At 34.7% G+C, this 14,788-nt stretch overlaps 1 protein-coding gene across 5 annotated transcripts in view; it reads right to left on the minus strand.

The window, feature by feature from the left end:
* The window catches only part of BRD1 (bromodomain containing 1), a 65,823-nt gene that overhangs the window by 16,289 nt on the left and 34,746 nt on the right, over positions 1 to 14,788 (minus strand). For 2 of the 5 annotated variants that reach the window (XM_072860274.1, XM_072860282.1), the window contains exon 8: positions 12,474 to 12,962. In XM_072860274.1, the coding sequence (XP_072716375.1) occupies positions 12,474 to 12,962 (489 nt within the window). Of the gene's footprint in view, positions 1 to 2,534; positions 2,717 to 12,473; positions 12,963 to 14,788 lie in introns of those variants that run through there. The other 3 variants (XM_072860290.1, XM_072860308.1, XM_072860298.1) reach the window with 3 other exon arrangements.

The following is a 14,788-nucleotide window of genomic DNA, read 5'->3' on the forward strand; positions in this document are numbered from 1 at the left end:
AAAAATTAGGGAGTAGCTTCACATTTTGATTGCTTCAATCAGTTTATGATTGTGCTGCCACTGAAATGGACATTTTGGCACTCTCAGTCCCTTGCAATGGTTTCTTCTCACCATCACCATGTCAGTACCAAGAAAAACATGGTCATGTAATGAACTAGTTTTCAGCCATGCACTGGGCAAAGCAACCATCTGACTGCCTGATTGCTGATGTTGAGAACCAAGGGAAGCAAAAGAAACATGTAACTATAGCAATGGAGACAGCTCTCTGCAGTGGTAGTTCAGTCTTATACTAGTTTAAACATAACCTACATTATGAGTTTAATGATTCATTTAATTCACTACCGTAGGTTTTTAAGATTACAGTAAACAGGTTTTTTTCAATCTGCAGAATGGTCACTAACAGTGGAAAAAAAACCCAAATAACCTTTTTCTCACAAGTAAGGAATATTAAAGTGCAAAAGAATTTAGACCTTCTCAGACACATTTCTCTCTTGCTTGCGGAAGTATGAAAAGCAAAGAACAGGCAGGCTATTAGCAGGAGCAATTTTCCTGAATATCAAGCCCTGAATGACATGAGCTTATGCAGTCCATGAGATTCAGTTTATACAGTCAATTTTTCAGAAATTATAAGGAATAGGCATTATTTTAAGAAAGGAAAACCTCAACGCTCATTTTAAACAAAACACACTCCTATCTAGTCACAGATGCAGCAGTTCCCAAGTGACCCTGTTACTTGACAGAAAAATCCAAGCAATAAAATGTAAGTGCTTTATGCTATCACTGATGTGCAAAAAATAAACAGATATACTACCATTTACATGCTATAACTCGGAATTTGTTTTTTAGGTCATTACACAACTCTTTCTCCCATGCATCAAGAAACACCCAATCTCCTGTAGCTACTAGAATAAGTGAGATTAAAGAAGATCCCCATTTACTTTAAGGAATTTGCATATTTTTGGCTCCAAAGATATTACTAAGAAAGTCAAATAAAGAAAATCCACGGGAGAAGTAACTCATCCTGCTTTTGTGGATTTGTAGCCTGGGTAAGCCTGCAACAAACCTATATGAGCCATTTACATTTTCAAAAGCTCATGATTTTGTTAGATCAACTGAGCTTTCTCTATAGACATGGAGAGAAACTTTATTAGGTCAGGTACTAAACTTCTAACACATACCCCCTCACCAACACCCTTGATTAACACTCCCCCCCTCCCCCAAATCCCAAACATCAAACTAAAACCTTTCATTAGTGGATGATTCCTTTTTATTTTCCCCTCTGTTCTTAAGTTTCTTCAAAAAGCAGTCCACTCTCAGAGCCAGAACTGAACTTTTTTTCATTTAAAAAAAAAAAAAGGAATTCACAAATAATGAAGTCTGCTATCAATCTTAAAATGCAGGGTTACTGCCATTTCCAATCTCCAGCTCTAGACTTCAGCTTACATAGAAAGTTTACTGCCATGTCAATCATGGCATAAAACACACACAACTGTTTTAAAAATAAAGAAACGCTAACAAACAACTGTAAACCAAGAAGAAAAAAAAGGTTAGCCAAAGATGATCAGCTTGATACTTTTTCACAGGTTTCTCACTGCCCTGAATATGGTATTTGTCAGGGAAAGTTTCAACTTTTTCTCAACAGTAGCAGTTTGTTCTTAAACTGCAATTAAAACTTTCACTGACTACCTACATCAAGCAAGTTAGAATCTTGTTGCCCATACCAAATTAATAGAAGCAGGAAAAGCTAACTCCGGAAAGACAGCAGAAGTTCGGAAAAAAATCAGAGGAACAAAACTTAGGGTAGCCCAAGGAGCAGCACGCTCCACGAATGTACAAAATGCTGCCACAGAATACAGAACTGTGCATTTCAGACTGTAATCACATCTTGCAGCTCTGCTGAAACAAAAATAAAGAAGCAGAACTTGTATAAAATTATTCTAAAGCAATTAAAACTTTATTATGCATAGCTTGATGCAAAACCAAGCATATCCAAATGTAAGATGAAGTGCTGTATTAAAACCACAGCTGAAGAGCTGAGAAATAATGAAAACTGTTAAATAATTTCAACCACTAAAGAAGTGGGAGCATTCAAAAAACGACTGCACACAGCACACCAGCACTTATATAACACTATTTAGGTTCATCTTACCAAGCAAGGACTAATCAAGTCCTGACTTGTGCACTTACCCAGCACCAGTGACGTTAGGCTTCATTAAAATATATATATTACAGAAAAATATGTATTTTATTAAAATGGGTAAAACATTTTTTTTGTACGCTTTACTTCTCCAAGGAAGATTAGACTGGTTTTGGGGGAAGGGAAGAGGATGGAGATGGAACATTCTTAACTAATCTGCTCTCACAGAGCATGTTCTGGGAATAAGAACGCTGGGACTGGTAAAAATCTGCGACCAATTTGTGTCACATATACTACAACATGTACAACTTTATAACTTACGGAAATGGGGCAATATATTGAATGAAGAGCATAGTTTCATATATGTCAAAGATTTCCTCCAACAGTGTTCATATTTTTTTTTGTTTTAAGGATGGCTGGTGTCTCCAACATGATCCAAAATAATTACTTCAAATGTAATTGTCTTTCTGCGTTCCAAAATGATCATTTAATTGAATTCCATTCCATGTTGAGGATAACAGAAAATAATTAGGATCCAAAGAGATAAATACCCAGCATGATATTAGTTAATATGAGAACCTGGAAGACAGTGAAAAAGCCATTAAGTCTCTCTGAAAGGAAACAGAGCTTTCAAATAAATAAGCCATCCTTACAGCAGCGTCCAGAGACAGTGAGAGTGATACAAGTGCTCCACCTATTCTTAACACTAATACTCAGCTGAAGTTTCAAAAGGGGCAAAACTAGATTAAAAGTTTCACTTTGATTCAGTCCTCTTTCTTGAAAAAGAAAATATATGCAAGTCATTGAAAGCATAGAATACAACCTCCACATGCATGATATGCATCAAGAACATGGTTTTGAAATGTATCTAAAAATACTTCCAGTAAGAGTAAGAAGGGGGATGACCCTAATTTAAGAGGAGTTATATATACAGGTATGCACAGACAGGATAAAGGAATACTTTAAGGTAATAAATAATCAGAAATTATTGTGTTCTTAAATACGCAAACCTTGAAAATGGATGTATTGCAGCAAATAGGAAGGCATCCACAAAGTTTTTAAAAAGTGAGCCTTAGAATAACCCTATAAATATCTACTTCCAACAGTAAATTCTGGAGTGCAGTAAGAATATTAGACACAATCCTTCTTTTCAGAATACACAGATGAATATCTGAGCACGTCAAAGTTTACAGTTCTTAAAACAGTCTTCAGTATGCAGACAAAATGGGAGCCAGTTACTCACGAAGATGATAAAGTTTGGTGTGAAGAGTCCCCTTGGAAATAAAGCTTTTAAAACTTGCTTAAAATTTGGTCATGGCCAAAGACAGCAAAGAAAGCTCAGTGTCAGCCCATGACATAGCACCTACACACTAAATAGCTGCAGGCTTTCAAGATCCTAAACAGAAAAATTTCATCTTTGTTGGTTTAAGTAACACATAATGAATACAGTTTGGTGGCTCACCGAATAGTCAAAGTTTGATATGTTTCAAAAGAATGCTTAAGAATTAATCCTGTAACTACTAATTTTCTTCGAAATCTGTGAATAAGAAGTGTCTCTGGCTAATCGGATGAGAGTATGCTAAAACAGTTGAATCTGAATTGCACAACAGAAAGGAAAACTAATCAATATTTAGTAACTACAGCTTCCACAAGATAAGGATTGACTGTTGCTCTAAGCACTACAACAATAGGATCGCTGTATTATAGGACAATTGTTCAAGACATTTTAAAATATACAAGTGGGAGGCAACACTAGTGGAGCAGTTTGAAAACATTCCATAAAAATCTGAAAGGAAAAAAAGAACATATAAGCAGAAACATTTCTCAGAAAACAAAAACACAACCCCAAAACATTTTACAACTTCTTCTAGAGAGTATCAGCTGTTCCAGTGGTATAGAAAAGACTGATGACAGTAGTAATATAGTAGAAACCAAATCCTGATATAAATTAAAAGGAAGAAAACTTAAAGAGTTATTAAAAACTTATTAATAAAGATTATTTTTGTTCTCAATTTATATCATGAAAAAGCATGTAATTATCTATCAATATATTGCATCAAAAACCTAGTGCCTAGCAGTCTTTCAGAGCAGCTCAGCAGAACCTACCAAGGCAGGCTATTCCATTTCCTAAATGGAACTAACTTCTTTTTCTTAAATTACTATCCAAAGGATTTTATACAGAGCTTTTACCAAGACATGGTTTTTTTCTTCTTTGAAAGTAAATGCTTCCCTGTAATTGTGAGAACATACTTGCTGGGCATGGTATCCAAAGAAAAGGAAACAGATGGACAGGTGAACTTCAGAGGTCTCTTATGTAAGTATGTCCAACAATCCTACTCTATTAAAAAGGAAACAAATCATTTACCATTTATTTGCCTTTTACAGCTATTTAGAAAAATTGGTTCTTAACTTGTGCCTCATTCTAGGATAGGGAACAGAAACTGAAGTTGCCACCTGAAAGAAAGATGACGGCACAAATGTTTACCAGAGATCTGCCACTCCCGAGATGACATACAGGACAACACAGTAAACTGCAAGTCCTTGAATTAGCCAGTTATTTCATTAAGTTACACAGCTGCATTTTAGGACCCAATTTTCCAGGCCTTTTGTACCTTGAGAGGTATTTCACACAGGGAGATGGAAACTTCAAGTGATTCAGTATAAAAGATCCAGCACATACTAAAGACATGGAACAGCCTCCTTCTATGATAGCTTGCACTGTACTTGAGGAAGTGCATGATCTGAATCCTTTTAGAGACCATAACGTCACACTAAAAATTTATTCCAGCCTAGCAAAAATTAACAGTACTTGCAATCCTAAGATTTTCTTCCTGGCTTCAATGAAAGGAACTGCAAAGACAAAACAAGATGTTTCACTGCTCATGCAGTCAACCTGACAGCGCTTGAAGTGTCAGGCAAGGGAAGATAATCAAGGGCTATTAAACACCAACCCAGCTTTGCTATTTTCAGGCAGCACTGAAGACAAAGAGTTAAAATAAGGCTGACTTGCATATTCACATCTTTGTATCTAATCAGATAAATTTATAGTGCATTCTTTCCCCCCCCCTCGGACCTAAAATACTTTTATCTTCAACAAAAAAAAAAAAAAAGTTTTTATAGAACTTGGGAGTACTTAGCCATTCTTACCAGCCAACAGTTAGTTATCAACATCTGCTTTCGTCTCCATTTTTTTTCCAATGACATATTGTTAGAAAGTAATTTCTGAGTGACAGCTGTATTATGACAGCTTTGGAGGGAGGGGAAAAGGGAAAAGTAAAGGAAGAGAAAAAAGGAAGGAGGAGAGAAAGGAAAATGAAAGTGGGGGGAGCATTACCATGTTAGGATAGCATGGCCTGACAAAGTCCAAGTGACAACATGACCAACGAACACTGTTTTGGTACCAACAAAATAAAAGAAACTTTGTTTCAAGTATTTTACCTATTCTTGAGTAATACATGTTTCTTTGTATGGGATACCTTCTTATGGGTACACTTCCCCTAGACAAAGAAACTATGTCTGGGTACTACAATGGGAAACATAGAAGAGAGCTATCAATTAAAAATGTCCCAAAATATTGGACTGCATGTATGATACAGTAAAAGAGTACATACTACCATAATTACTCTTTATGGAAGACCTGCCTCTATGCATGTAACTACACAATCTGTTCTCATCTGGGTGGAAAAAAGGGGAAAGGGAAAAAAAAAGAAAACATAAACAACACCCCCCCAAACCTTTTCTGAGACATTCATCTTGCAGTCACTCGTACTGTGGAAACTATTTCCCTCTCTCTCCACTCATAGTAGAATGAGCCCTAAGTCACTTGTATTTTTGACTTCCAGGTTCAGTGCCTGAACTTAGTGTTGAAGTCACTGGATTCATTTTTATGATCACCCATCTCTTAAATCAGACCTGTAGGCGAGTATATGCGGGTTGGACTAGATGGCCTTTAAAGGTTCCTTCCAGCCCAAACTATTCTATGATTCTATGATGTTCCAAACAGGTCAAATATAATGGTGATTTGATCAACTCTGGTACCTTATGTACCTGATACAAGGGACTTCACAGTACCTGAGCCTGTGAATTTGAAGGTAGGTCAACTATACTCAGCCCCAACACCATGACAAGTGTGTTCTTAATTTATAAGCATAGTGTGGATCTCCAAATTAACTTTTTTTTTTTTTAATACCTTCAATAAATCCCACAGTTCTCTGTTTACCATCTGCACCACACAGAAAAATTAGTGTTAAATGCCACAGATGAAGCACATAGGGGACTATGACATTTTATTTTTTAGAAAGCCAAACCTGGGCCAAGAAATGAGCTACGCATTCCAAAAAAATGAAATGCCAGAATACAGTAAAAAGCTCCACAATTCCTACAGCATCAAGAAAAACAGAGGGGCATCTAGAAATATTTTTTTATTATTACAGAAGATTCAGTTATAGTGATCTTAGAAAACACAGCAATTGTAAGTTGGGTGCTAATAATTAACATCTTAAGAATAACCCAAAAGATAGTACTTTAAAAGAAATTAACACATCTAAAATATTAATGCATATTATAACGTATGCATGCACACACTTCACAAGCCTTGAAAATGGACAAAACCCCCATTTATCTAGTTGTTCATCAAGCCCCACCATTCTTGACTATGTTGCTCAAAACTCCCTCTATTCTAATAATATAAATCAAGAAATAAGCAAAGGATTTTTCATGGTGAGGAAGTTAATACGATGGTTCTTTAGATGAAATAAAACCAAAAGGAACATTTATTCTCTTAAATGTCATTGCAATTGCTGACTGTTATAAAAGTTTCCTTCCTCTGCTTTCTGCCTTATACACTTACTTTATTCCACATGTATTACAAACATCCTCTCCTATTTCTCAAAATTTTTCCAGAAATTAAATTGGCAAAATTTTTAGTAGGGCTGCCAGAACTCCTGTCTAAAGCTTGAGCGAGCCAAATACAAATAAAAAAATGCAGCATTCAGGTTTTTTCAAATTTATCTCCTTAATTTGCCTGATTTTCTTAGCAAATGGTCAAAGTTTCTCAGTGGCCTATCATCCCATTAAAAATAAAACAAAACAAACCCCAAACAAACAAACAAAAACTTGTCAAAACCAAGCAAAAATGCACTAGCATCCCCCCCACTAATTCTGGTAGTGTTCTAGTCAAACTTCACCTTCTCAGCCTCTTTAGTACTTATGGGCTGCTGTGCAGCCTGGTTTTATCCTGACAACTCAGCAGTCGAGCTCCTGTAGTCCCTGTGTCTCTATACTGACAAATTTAACAAGCCAGGGGATAATTCCTTTTAGGCCTTCACAATCTCCAGTGCTTTGTTCGTTTGCATATACACCTTAAAATGTTTTATGTTTTGAAACTTCCCAGAGGCAGGCAGCTGAAGTTTTTTGGACATTGTTAAGTGCTTAAATAACTAAATTTCACATCAGATTTTACAGGAAACAATCACTATGCATCTAAAGAAAAAAGAAAATAAAAAGAATAGTTTTAATTCAAAGTATAAGGACTCTGAATCTGTCAGTAGATTTAGTCAAATTACTGCATTTTACTCATGAATATATGTATACACTATCATTCCTGTCTATGGTAACCCTATGAGTAATTATGCCAATTTGTTTTTTCATTGAGCAACCTCTAGTTTAGTTTGTTATTTACTTTGAGGACATAAGTTATGTTCTTAGATATGCATATTTTACTTTCATTTCTTCCATTTAGAGAATGGTAATTTAATGCTGCACATACGAAGCTTGACTTTTAATCAAATTGGCCTGTGCTCCAGAGCACCGAAGATTTATTAGAAATCAAGTACTGCAGAATTCAGAAAATAATCTGTGTTCCATTTTACCCCAGATATAATCTCTGTCCTTATTACACCAAATAAAATTAAGTAAAAGTGGTCATCGCTACAATATTAAATTATATCAAATGCAAGTGGAATTCATATACAGGTTACTTGCAGACAGTTCTTAAGTGCCATCAAACATTTTGTAGCAATTGGGCAGAAACAAAGTCAGCCCAACGTTTACTAATAGATTTAAAAAGGTATAATTACATTTGTTGTATATTGACAACTGCATGCAAAGTATATATTAAGAAACAATAAATTCCCCTGCCGCCCAAAAAACCCTGTGCTTTTTACTGTGTTAAATACTCTAATTCAGTGATCCATGTTATAAATATTTGTTTACATCCATTTCAGTGCCTTGAGAAAAATCTGTGTAGCTGGAAGCAAGACGAATACTAAGTAAATTATATGTTTCACTGAAATTTTCTATTACTGCTATCTAGCCAAGAAATAATAGAAAAGCAACATACTGCACTATAATAATCACTATTTGCAATCCTAATTCTATAGTAAGTTAAGGATAGTATATTCTAAATACTTACTTTCCAATTGAAATAGAGGGTACCAACACAGTAAAACTGTGAATTACTATCCTAAATTTATGAAAGCTTAAAGGTGACTGATAAAACCAAGAACAACATGAAAATTTAATCTGAACCTAATCTAGCATTTTATAATGCTCAAAAGGTATCTTAAAACAGTCATTTGTTCCAGGAATTTATCTTACCTATACACAACTGACAGAGGTAAATTTTTAAATGGTCAGTAAAACCTACCTTCTATCCATTAATCAGCTTTATTTTTCTCAGATGTTATAATTGCACCAACTAATTTCCTGACAAAAAGGATTAATCTTTGTAACAAAAGAGCAAGGTAAGGATACAATGGATATTTTGAAAAGGTCATTGATCTTGTCGCAGTTAAGATTTGACATGCTTGAACTTCAAGAATCATACATCAATCTCTGATGTGACCAAAATTTCCTAAGTAAAAACAACCTATCTTCTTTTTGAAACTGCCAGATACCATGTGAAGCAAAAGCAAGATACATCAAGTATATACAGGAATTTTTTAAACACATCTCTGCACTATGTAGTCATCAGTTTCCACATAGCGACCATGGAGAAAGATGTGCTATATATGTAAGTGATAATGCCCTAGTAGAACAATGAAATTAAAATGTAAGGTTACATTACACTATTGCTTCATATTTTTTAAACAAAGATTCACACATAAATGGAGGTTAGAGCATTAAAGTGAATTGCTTTCAGTCCTCTTTAAAGGTTAAGGCATATTGTGCAATAGTCCCCTATTTCTGAAAAAAGCTAGTATTTCAATAATTCTTTTGTATATGAAAACCAACAACATATGGGACACCATACTTACAAAGTAGTGTGCCAATGGATCCTGTATGTGTCTTTCTTGAAACTAACTGGCAAGCACACCAACCTCAAATGTAATTCAAGACAGCATAATAAAAGACAGTCTACGAGAATAATGAAACATCAGACAAAGTAGGTGTGGTTTTACTTAACTAGGTAAGCTTTAGAGTCTTCCTTTGAACGTCTTCATATAAGAATACATATGAGTGACATGAAAGGCAGAAACATTGAAGAGGCTGAGTACGGTGAGGGACAAAACAACAAGGCATCCTTAAGTAATGGCAAAAGACCCACATTGGTTATGAATAGGTAAGGGAGAAAAAAAAAAAAGATGTGACAGCGCAGCTCTCGACCACTTATAAAATTTCAATGCTTTGTATATTAAGCAAAGTCCTTTTTAATGACTTTTTTCCTATAGCCACTAGAAATGAGGATATTTAACATTCATACCAGTCAAAGAAAACTGTGCAATAATAATTCATTTGCAACTACAGTGATTGCTCACGAAATTGCTAACTCAGAAGAACGCATGTAAGAAGCCTGAAGCATGCCTTTTCTATCATGGTATGGCTTTGGAGGGAAAGGTTCATGTCTGCTGAATTGTTTTGAATAAAAACATTTTTTACCAGCAGCATGACATTGAAATTTTGTGAAAAATATCCAAATAGAAAAAAAATTCTATTACCGTATACATCATCTCATTTATTTTTATCAGAACACAGACATCTGCATGAATCGTCACCAGCTTGCATATGCAAAAGTAAAACAATTCAACTGGTTTAAATCTTGGAAAGCACCTGAGGTTTGTGCTGGGTTCCTGCTGAATCGTAGCTCAAAATAGCTGCCAATTACAAATTGCTTAAATTAGTGTGGAGACACAAGTTTGAAAATAACACGAGTAATAAAGTCTCTGACGTGAAACCAAAACGTTTGGTTGCAAATGGAAAAAGAATCACAGGAATAAGATTTGATAAGCTGACACATCTGTATGAAGCATATATGCTTAAAACACCCACGTACTATTAAAGAATAACTGGAACACCTTCAGGTAAATTTAATTTGGCTAAAACATTTCAATTCACATACACAGTCTCTTCTAGAAGAAACCAATAAAAAGTTTAAAGATAAATGCCCCCTAGGTATTAATTCTACATAAATTTAGTTCTGTGCATATCTTCATTAGCTTCAGGAAGAGGCAACAGATTTTTATTTAAAAATTTTTTAAAAAATTCTTTTAACCTTTTGGATTTTATTCCTGTTACTAGCCTACATATTACATTAAAAAAAACCAAAACAAAAAACCCTAGAAATTCTGACATGGGAAGAGCACTAAAATTAGAAGAAACTACCCATAAATGTTTGGGGGTTTTGTTTTGAAGATAAATCAAAAGCATATTTGCCCCACATACACCTAACTCAACAGAGAGAAAAGGAACAAAATGACAGATTTTAAATGTATTCAGAAATTGGGAGGGGTGGGGGTATGTGTGTGTGTGTGAAAAATTAAGTCAGTTTTCCTATATAATAAAAACATTTGTCCCCCAAACAAACAATTCACAATGTTTAAGATAAAAATTTCAAGGAATTAGTACTAATTCCTGGTGTGATCTAGCACAAAATGATTCACCGTGCGTGTGATAAAATGCGATCTGTATAAAGGTACATAATGAAATTATCTAGATTAAAGACTGGCAAATTGGAATATTTGGAAACCAAACCTTTTATATCATTAAGATTAATTCATTTCTATCATCACGCTACCTTCACATGATTCCTACTTCAGATCAAACCTACATGCTCCTTCCAAGTTGTTATGAAAAGGGGCTTTCCAAAGAGGCGAAACAACAAAGAAACAAAAATGTAAATGAAAAGACCCCACCCCTATACCAAATCTTACTTATCATTTTCTTATGCTATGATTCCAGCATTAGAATAATTTTCCTCCTCACTTGATCATTCAAAAAACCCCACCCCAAAACAAAAAACCAAACAAAAAAACCCAAAAAACCACCCCACCCCCCCCCCACCAAAAAACCCCAACCAACCAACCCCCCTCCTCCCTCAAACCACAAAACCCCCCACAAACAGCTTTTGGAGCACATATTCACAATAAATGTTCAAATTAAATTCCTTTATCTTTCATTCAAAGACACAAAAACACACCTGCTGTTTTCATACCCACATACAGATTATCAACATGACAATGAAACAGAGTATTTATTTCAAAGGTAATATAAAAGTCATAGCAATGGCCATGGATAACATTAAGGAAATATACTTAAGTAATTTCCTTATACTGCTGTTCTTCCTCAAAGAGGGTTTTATTCAAACTTCTCCAATAAATAGAACTACAGTTCGCTAAGAAAAGGTGTAATTAATGCCTTCAACTGTGCCAACGTATCAAGACTACATTTTTTAAAATTCTCTTTAGAGAAGTCTCATTAAGAGCGTAATCTTACACTTAGATTCTTCAACTTTATTTATTTAAAGTGCACAGACTAAAGAAAAGGAAGACAGGAAATGTCATTATACTTTGGGATTTTAACACTTCCATAAATACATGGGTATACAGAGCACCTCATACACAGCCATCAGTTTCATAATGTGAAAATATGCTTGGAGTAACACTACAGAAAAATGAAGTCATACATAGAACATGTATTTTCCATGTTCTTCCTTTTAAGAGTTCTAGTTTTGGCACCATATATGAAGCTTCCATGTAATTTAACAGGGAATTTCCAAAAAAGCAGCTGATTCACCTTTCCTACTGGTTGCAACAAAAGGAAACAGAAAACAGCTTGGGGGGGGTGGGGTGGGGGGAATCACCCACCCATACATGTAAACTCGAAGATTCCATTGCTAAAGTGAAAACTGTGAAAAAGTAAAACTTGGTTCACTAAATCTAATTGTATAGGGCCAACACAAAAATGAATCAGCAATTTTCTGAACTATAACTACTCAACTATGAGGACAAACTGTTCAAGTACTAAAATCTGAAGATTAACAACTACACATATGTCAAAAAATTAACAGGTACATTAACTTTTGAGATACACCCATTCAAATAAATTTTGTAGCATTTACCTGTATCCAAGCGCTTTACAGGGGACTCATCATCAACCTCAGAATCTCCACATGCACTCCTTGATCTTTTCCTTGGGTGCAGAAGTGTCTCCAACCTTGGAAGGACTACAGACAAAAAGGTTTTGGTCCCTAGCTGTGGAGAAGTTGGCTGGGTTTCAGTGTTCTTTGCAGACTTTTGGGGGCTTATACTTTTCGATTTGCAGAAGAGAATGGATGTACGTCTGTTTACATCAGTTGATGACTCAGCTACAGAAGAAACAGTCGACTCATTGAGATTACTGTCAAGTAAGTGTTCTGGAGTGTGTCCATTTATTTCTTTCTGAATGGAAGTGCTATATAATTCATTATCAAATTTTACTCTTTTGTAAAGCTTACTCTGCTCTGGATTGAGTTCTACTGGTTTGAGGGTTGGTGGTTCTGAATTAGTCTCCAAGTTTGAAGGAAGAGGTAATGCATCTGATGGTTCAAGTTTAGGGGGAGATTTATCTCCTGAAAAAATTATAAATAGAGTGTGATTTTTGAAAACCTGTAGTTATAAAGTCTATTATAAAACTCACTATAAATGTGCAGCCCACCAAATAAATTGTTGTTTGGAAACAAAGCATAACATTTTAAAAACAAACCTTGTCTAGCAACAATCTGTCCTAGTTAGTAGTTCCTACTTTTATACTGGGAATGTAACAGGGATGGAAAAGTAGGTGTTTATAGTTTGTGTTAACAATTTACACCTGGATAAATACTTTTTACTTATCATGCAGTTATGTTAGTTTCATTAACTAAAAGCTAAGAAATCTATTTTTTTAAATAGAATGTTGGGGTGGTGGATGATTATCTGTTAAATGCAATTACACTGCCATTCAAGTAAAATTTTTGATAGATAAAAATTTATATTATTTCACCTTATCAATATTCACCTTACCTAAGACAAATTTTATCAGATAAGAATAATAATAATAAAAAAATGTGTAACCTGATCTACTAGAATGAGCTAAAATGTGTTAAAATTTACAGAAAGGCAAGATTTGCAAAGCTGTTTTACAGCTGTGGCTAGAAGTTTTATCTAACAAAAAGAAAAATTAATTTAAAAAAGGGAGGGGGAAAAAAACCCCCATCCTCAAAGTCTTGCAGCTTGATTAGCCACTAGTTGGCAAATACACACTTGACAAGGCAGACTTGATAGGAGAAATCAGAAAAACCACCCTCTACCATTTTTCTCCTGCCCCGCCCCTCCCCCCCCTTTTTTAAAACATTATAATGTCCCAGTCAATTCCAATAATTCCATGCTGGGAAAAGAAAACAGAGATACAACTGTGAGCGTATAAAACTAGTTTCAGTTTTTCCATCCTAAGTGATGGGGGAAAAAAAAACCAACAACATTCTAATGTTGTAGCATTCCTAAATACAAGTAGAAGGACTTCCTAACCCATAATAATCAACTCAAAAAGATGTTAAAAACCTTCTTTCTAGCTTCCAAAAGAATCTTTTAGGATATAAATTAATAAAAAGAAGATGCTTATTCTAGAGAAACTGTAAAAGACCAACGTAATATTTATGCTATCACATGAAATTTTAAAGTTTAGTTAATTTTTCTATGCCACCTGAAAAAAAAGGCATAAAACCCAATGGTTTTAAGCCCTGTATCTGTAGTGGATTAAATATTATCTCTATATTGTTTTGGTTTTGGCTCAGCAATGCTTACTTGGAAATCAATGACTTCTAAGTGCAGAAAAATATCTGCCTCATTGTTTAAGGTTTAATCAAACAATAGCATAGTTCATACTAAAAATACATTGTTAGAATAAAGTGTAACTATGCTCACATCCTTTGAAGGCATACAAGTATTAGAATTGTTAAATAATATTTCAGGAAGACATTTAGAATTAAATTTACAGTCAGATAAGCACATTTAAAGTACTACCAATTAAAAAAGCCTGTCGTTTAGAATGTCCAAGGTGACTGTTCTTTGTGAACAAATTCTGATTTTCTTGCAATTAATTAGAAAATATTCACAAAAAGATTTAAGCACAGAAAAACACTTGAGAACTATTTAGACAATAAAACCTAAATGTCACAGAGTTATTCTGGTACCATATTTTTCACATGATCAGAAACTGAAAACAGAATTGCAAGGGAGTAATTCACAGCTCTTCTAAAGTCAGCTCCTGTAGAGATCCTAGGCACAGGATTCTACTTTCTCATCTTTCTTTTTGGCAATTTCTTTTCTTTACTCCTCTAAGTATCTTCCATTTCAGCATTGATATTTGAACTAATGACTATTACTCTTCACTAGATCGGAATTGTAACAATAATGCCAA

This window comes from Ciconia boyciana, chromosome 1 (genome assembly GCF_034638445.1).
Source record: "Ciconia boyciana chromosome 1, ASM3463844v1, whole genome shotgun sequence".
Classification (NCBI taxonomy): Eukaryota; Metazoa; Chordata; class Aves; order Ciconiiformes; family Ciconiidae; genus Ciconia; species Ciconia boyciana.